Source organism: Myotis davidii, unplaced genomic scaffold (genome assembly GCF_000327345.1).
Source record: "Myotis davidii unplaced genomic scaffold, ASM32734v1 scaffold272, whole genome shotgun sequence".
NCBI lineage: Eukaryota > Metazoa > Chordata > Mammalia > Chiroptera > Vespertilionidae > Myotis > Myotis davidii.
The window spans coordinates 81532-88474 of record NW_006283634.1 but is presented as its reverse complement, the minus strand read 5'-3'; the positions used below and the strand labels follow the sequence as shown (position 1 = coordinate 88474).

Here is a 6943-nt window from a genome sequence, read left to right as displayed (position 1 = left end):
AGCCAGGGGTGAGGAGCAGGACTTGATGGGGGGGGGAGCCAGGGGTGAGGAGCAGGGACTCCATAAGTAATAAATAAATCACCAAATTTTCAGGTGCATTAGAGTTTGGGGACAAAAGTGTCCTCAACCCCAGGAAAATCTATCTCCGAGGGGCCAAAGAGAGCCACGGGCTATTGCAGAACCGGGCAAGCGGCCAGAGGACTCGCGTGGGCGAGGCTGGCCTTCAGTGAAACCAGGGGCTCCGGGCTTTTACTTAACCAAAAGATCATAGGAAAGGCCGAAGGCTGGTAACGTGTAAAGACGGTATTTTAGGAAGAAACTGCATTCAAGAAGCTACCATTTAATAATGACAAACGCTGAGCCTGTAAGTTATGTTAGTAAGCTGGAGTTCTTTTAAAATGGCTCAAAGTGGTTATATGTAGCAGAAAACTAGGTCAAAGGTTGAATCCTAAGTGCCCTCTAACTGGGCAGAACAGAACATGTAAGGGGGGAAGGCGGTAGAATGGAAGGAGGGCGGGCGGCGGCCGGGGCTGCTCACCGAGTAGAGGTAGCGCTGGTTGAACTGCTGCAGGGCGCCTTGCAGCTGGCTGCGCTGAGACTGCCACTGCTCGAAGTCCCGCACGGACTCCAGGGTCGGCCGCTGCCACGTGGTGGTCCTGGTGTTGTGGTCCACGTAGTAGACCCGGCCCCGGTCGTCCACTCTTCTCTCCCAGCTACCGCCAGGACAGCAACAATAAAACAGACAGCCTCTCAGCAGAAGGCACCAGGAAGCAGTCATTTTACTTCAAGCAAATGACTGAAAGGTCAAGTCCAAGCCATGATAAAATAACTCTAGCACTGTGAGTTATATTCCTCAGAAAAACGGTTCACATGGAATTGCTGTTTATTTTGGATAAATACCTCCGTGATTTCTAAGCACAGCCTCGAAAAGGGGCCACGGACGGACTGTCCCGGGATCCAGGCCCTTTTCTGGGAAGCGCTCACCTCCCGAGTGCTGACTGTGCACCTGGCAACCGCCCACAGCCACTGCCACATCAGGGCGTGGACGCCAGGCTTCTGAGGGCGCTCTGCCCGCCCACCTGCGCTGCAGGCAGTCACGCCACCCACCTGCCAAGTTCTCAGGTGCAGCTCAGCACGAACCCATCCCGTTTCCAGCCTCAGTGCCCGACACCCTGATGCTCCTTCCGGGACCCACATGGAGCCACGTGCACTCCCTCCTGGCCCCTCAGAAGAGAATGCCCTTCCCCATCTCACACCTGGACACAACCGTCCCCAGGTCACCTGCAACCTGTTGTAGGCATTAATTACAGGACAATCTCGAATGCTCGCAGCAACCAGTCTCACACAAAGAGCATGCCTGGCCGTGAGCTTTTGGGACCTGGGATGGACTTTGTACTGGTGGCCAGAGCTCCCAGTGGCAAGGACGAGGAGAAGTGTAGGTTGCAGGCCGAGGGTGGACACTGAATAGTACCCGAGCTGGCTAGTGGGCAGTGTGCTCACGAGATGAAGACACAAAACCAAGGACGGGGGGTGAGTGTGAATGGCCTTTGGGGACGGGGCGACCGAAACATCTATGGTGCCCATCCCACGTGATGCAGGCCACTGTGACCACCTCTGGGCCATCACTGGGAGCCACGCCTGTACCTTCCAGTAAACCCCATGAGTAACGGAGTTCAGATCACTATCCATGAGAACATTCCTTAAACAGTTAGACAGGGACTGACATCGGACCCTCAGTAACTCAAGACAGTGTTTGACAATCTCGTAGGAAGCCCTTTAAGCCAACAAAAGGTAACCATTTGCAGAATGAGTCAAGTTCTGTCGCAAGAAGAAAACGTGAAGGCAGGTGTGAGAAGCAGCCGGAGAGGGTAAGCTGCACCTTACCCTGGGGGTAAAGGCTGTGGCCTCTCCCACGTGGTCGTTCGGGTGTTATGATCCACGTAATAGGTTCTCCCGTGAGGGTCTTTCCTCTGTTCCCACCTTTAAAAAACACAAAGGTATAAGTAAAAGACAACAAATGAGACAATCTGAAACATGACTCCCCGTTATAACCAAGGAATTACAGGTTTCCCTTTAAAAGTCTAAATATATATCATATTGTTATTTCTTTTCTCAGTTACTAGTGCCTTTCTTAAGTTTTTCCTTTCTCATAAACCTGTAAGTATAGTCAGCAGAAGACAGAATATGTAATGTTTTTATTTTTATTATTTTTTAAGGGTATATTTTTAATTGATTTCAGAGGGGAAGGGAGAGGGAGAGAGAGAGAGAAACATCAATGATGAGAGAGAATAATTGATTGGCTGCCTCCTGCACAGTCCCTACTGGGGATCGAGCCCGCAACCCAGGCATGTGCTCTCAACTGGAATCGAACCTGGGACCCTTCAGTCTGCAGGCCGATGCTCTATCCACTGAGCCAAACCAGCTAGGGCAGAATATGTAATGTTTTTAAAAAGACACTGATTGACAGAGTTCCAAATCATCAGAGGAGACATTTAATCAAGGGCAGAGGAACTTTCAGTCTAGCAAGCCCGAGGCACAAATGTCAGGGCAGTGACAGCCAATTTTGCCTGCGATTTCAAAACCACGCATCTGAAAGCTGCCAGCAGGTCCCGCCTGCAGAAGCCAGGACCCCTGCTCCCTGCAGGCCTCCCTCTGGGCACCAGGGTCGCCTCTGTGCACAGCTGTTTCGCTCTGGCCTGCAGACATTCCACTGTCTTCCCTGTTCCACTCCAGACTCTACTCCCCATCGCACGCTCTCCTCTGTGCTCCCTGCTGCTTCCTCTCGTCTTTCCGTAATGGTAGATAAGACACATTTTAAACATACAAAATAAAGACCTGGCATTCCCGAGTTTAACATGCTTGTTTTCAATCTGAAAGAACAGAAAATAGTTTTCTTTGTCAAAAACACAAGGACCCAGTTAAATTTGGTTTCTTTTTGATTAGGGAGGCCTTGCTGATTTCCCCATGCAAGGCCCACACTTACTGAAGCTGCTCCCTGATGAGTGCACAGACACACACATGTGCACACGCACACACTCTAACACTCGCCCCCTCCCAGCTGCCGCACACACAGGCGGGCAGGGCCCTTCCTTACAAGACTCTGGAGACCCTCCTGGCAGCTGAGCCAGGAGCAGGCCTGCCTCCCGCCCCTCCTCCTTGTCCTCAGTAACTGTGGGGACTCGTCCACCTGGTTTTGGAGAACATGGTCCTGGGGTTGCCAAGGAAGGACATGGCAGAAACTCGGTGAGCCCAGGGGTGCCTCCGCGGGGCGCTGGACAGAACTCGAGGTGCAACCCAGGCCCCACAGCAGTGGGGGCACTGGCTACCGCCTCCAGCTTTGTGTGTGGCCTCTGAGCGGCCGATGCCACTCGGAGCCGCTGACACCTGCTTGCCCCTTTCTAATCTAACCCCTGAAATGCTTGGGGGTTTTTCTTCAGCCCCAAATGCACTCAAATTCTCACAAAAGCAAAGGCAGGACCTGCTCGTGTTGGTGTCTCAGAGCCAGCAGCCCTGTGAGCAGCTGTGGACACGGGAGGGAGACACAGGTGGAGGCGGACTCTTCCCTGCACAGTTGTGACTGTGTGAAAAGTAGGGATCAAAAACCACGGAGCAGCTACGAGAACCGGGTCTGGAGCTGACCACCGTCAGTGCTGGGGGACCCCCCAACTCAGGATTCAGAGGAAAGGCTGCTTGTTCTCGAGCTGGGGTGCAGGGGCGGACCGCAGAGGGTGTGGAGACAAGGCCACGCTCGGTAGCCACGGTCAAGCTCAGGAAAAGGGAACTCCATGCAGAGGGGTCAGGAGGGCCTGCCAGGCGATGCAGCTGCCTCTCTGCCCTCTGTCCGCGCTTCAGGGAGGGGACTGTGTGCTCTGACCCGCCAGGCACTGGCTTTGCACAAATGAACAGCCTGAATCACACCTGCAGAGCCATCACTGGGAAGTCTGACACTTGGTCAGCATCAAAGGCCATCACATGGGGGAAGAGAAGGGGAGGGTAGGGGAGGGGAGGGGACGGGACGTACCCCGAGGGCAGGCTTTCTGGGCTGGCGTTCCTCCCAGGCTCCACACTCCCACCTGGCTGCCGCAACTTGGCTGCTTCCAAGGCCGAGCTGCTTCCAGAGGCAGAGGCTGCAGGGTCCAGGTCGCAGGTCCCGGCCCCGAGTGCCGTGCCATCAGGGGCGACACAGCCATTGCGCTCTGAGGGTGCCGGTGCTTCTGGGCCCGGGGCCTGCTCACCAGTGGATCCAGGGCAAGTTGAGGCCCAGGCACCATCCTCAGGGACCCCCGCCTGCTCTGAAGCAGGAGCATCCTCCTGCGGTGCCCTTGCCGGTGAGGACGACTCTCCATTAGCTGCAAAGGCAATGAACAGGCCATGTGACTCGGATGACAAGGCAGAGCCCAGCGCACACAGTGGGGCCTCAGGGACAGACGAAAATAAAACAGGACAGACTCCATCTTCTGTTGCTCACATTTTAGAGATAAATATGTGAACAATAAAAATTTAAGAAAAAAAGTACTTATATACAAAAAACCTTAAGGAAAGAGAAACCAACGTTAGGATAATAAATATTTTTCCTCCAAATGATCAATTCTGAAAGTCTGCCTGGGCATCAACTTTAGGGTGACCCTCTGCTGCAGGTGCCAGGGAGGGCGCACAGGGCCCGGACTTAGCCAGCCGTGCAGGGACTGCCCAGTGCCCGGGCCCCCCACCAGTTCCGGAGACCCAGCCCAGCACTGGGTCCATTTCAACCACAGGCACTGGAAAAGGGAGTCTAAGAAAAACTGCAGAGAACAGACTGCTGAACAAAACGATGAGAAGATCACACACCACAGCTCTGACAGGTGCCAGGCCGGCCTGCAGACAGGAGGAGTGGGGCAAGCGGGCTCCCCAGCGGTCAGACCTAAGTGCACGTTGCAGGTCAGTGCGTCCTGCACCAGGTGTGGGAGAGAATGGCTTTGGGGAAGATACAGGCAGCATAGGACAAGGAACAACCCTCACAGTCAGTGTTTCGACAGTGTCCAAGAGGATGGAGACAGGACATGCCCAGAGACACCCCTGCTCCCCCCGCTAGCCCCCCTCCCGCCGTGCTCTCAGGAGCCTCCTCCTCAATGTGTGCTCCTCAGCAGTGAGCCCTCCTTCACACGAGAAAACGCGGCAGCATCTTCCCAGCAGAACAAGATGAAATGGGAACCAGAACAAGAACCGCCCGGGCCTGGGCCCTGTGGAGTAGACAGCGGCCCTGCAAGAGCTACAGCGAGTGTGCTCAGTGTGCCACCTCTCCCGGCCGCCCCGGCCGCCACTCCTGCTTAGGTTACAGCAACAGCTCCTGCCTTATCCCACCACGGCCCACTCTCCAGACGCAGACTAACCCAGCCAGGGTCCCTTCCACACCTGTCCCACGGCCACACCTGACTGCACAGTGGTCTTTCTGCCCTCCCACCCAGGGCTGTGCCTGCACTGTGGGTCTCTAAGTCTCAGAGGACCCTGCTTCCCCTCAAGGAGAGGCCTGCTCAGTGGCGCCGTCAGGATGGTGTCTGGAGCATCCAATCCAGTGTGGTCCCCGCTGCCCCACCGGCTCCCTGTTATATGTGGGTTTCTCGGTTGTGAATATTCTATTTCTTAGTGTTTATTTATTTTTCATTAAAGTGCAAAAAATTGGTCAGATTTTCTCACTTATGTATTCCCAACAGCTACAAAGTGCATGGCACATGCAAACAAAAAAAACTTGTTGAACCAATAAATTAAAGACAAATCAAAAAAGAACTAACCATACCTCTTTCAAAACTATGCAGATAACAAAGCATTAGTAGAAATATAATTAATATTTAAAATGTAATTAGAAATAATTTTGAAATACTAATATAATTCATATATGAAGGATTTAATAACACAATCAATACCCCTGACCTAAATTACAGAGGTAGAGAAGTAGTTTTGAGTTTCTACTATATATATATTCCATCCAAACACACTAAGAATTTTTGGAAAATCTGACATTTGTAAAGGCCAAAACAAAGTCCTCAATTCTACAATCAGGAGGCGACATTCTGACCATGATTCAATAAGAATAGAATGAAAAGAACAAAAGGCACCGCCGTGTTTCCTGGAAGCCTGGCATCGGACTTCTCGTCATGCCCTCGTGCCCAGCGCTGCGCTAGTCCTGTGAGAAGCTCCATGGAGAGGTGGGGGAAGGAGTGGGAGACCTTCCTGGGCATCACTGCAACTTCCTGTGAATCGATAATTATTGCAAAACAAAACAAAATGCTAAAAACAGAAGTCCAATAAACTTGTGAAACCAATTAGTCATGCCTAAAACTTACCATGCTGAACTATGGTCTGTTTTATTAATAAAACAATCTATATATATAAAAGCCCAATATGCAAAGTGTCCTCTCAGGAGTTCAACCGACCGGGAGTTTGATCACTCACTATGACATGCGCTGACCACCAGGGGGCAGTGTGAAACAAAGGAAGGCCCCAGCCGGCAACCGCGAGGGACCCTACCCATGTATGAATTTCGTGCAGTGGGCCTCTAGTCCTATCTAATAAAAGAGAAACATGGTAATTAGTGTACGTCCACTACCCTTCCCATTGGCTACTCACGGAGATATGCAAATGAACTGCCAGCCAAGATGGCGGCCAGCAGCCAGGCAGCTTGAAGCTAACATGAGACTTGCTTGATTCAGTGATGGAGGAAACCAACGTTCCCCGCCTGCCTTGCCAGCCTCTAGGCCTGCAGTTTGAAATATTGTTACAAATATAGAAGCTAAACAAAACCCCAGAAACCTGATTTCAGCGAGCCAGGATCTCAGAGCTGGAGTTGATACAGTGTTTCGATTACAGAACACAAACAAACCAGATACCTGCTTTCACCAGCAGAGGCCTCAGAGCTGGAGCCAGAGCTAAAGCTGGCCCAGAATAAAAAAAAGAAAAAGAAAAAATG

General features: G+C 52.2%; 1 protein-coding gene across 1 annotated transcript in view; it reads right to left on the bottom strand.

Annotated features, from left to right (window-relative positions):
* WWP1 (WW domain containing E3 ubiquitin protein ligase 1) overlaps positions 1 to 6943 on the bottom strand; it is a 63195-nt gene that overhangs the window by 19760 nt on the left and 36492 nt on the right. Inside the window, exons 9-11 of the mRNA XM_015565623.1 lie at positions 4022 to 4349; positions 1885 to 1980; positions 539 to 713 (exon numbers count right to left, since the gene is read on the bottom strand). Coding sequence (XP_015421109.1) covers positions 539 to 713; positions 1885 to 1980; positions 4022 to 4349 — 599 coding nt within the window. The remainder of the gene's footprint in view (positions 1 to 538; positions 714 to 1884; positions 1981 to 4021; positions 4350 to 6943) is intronic.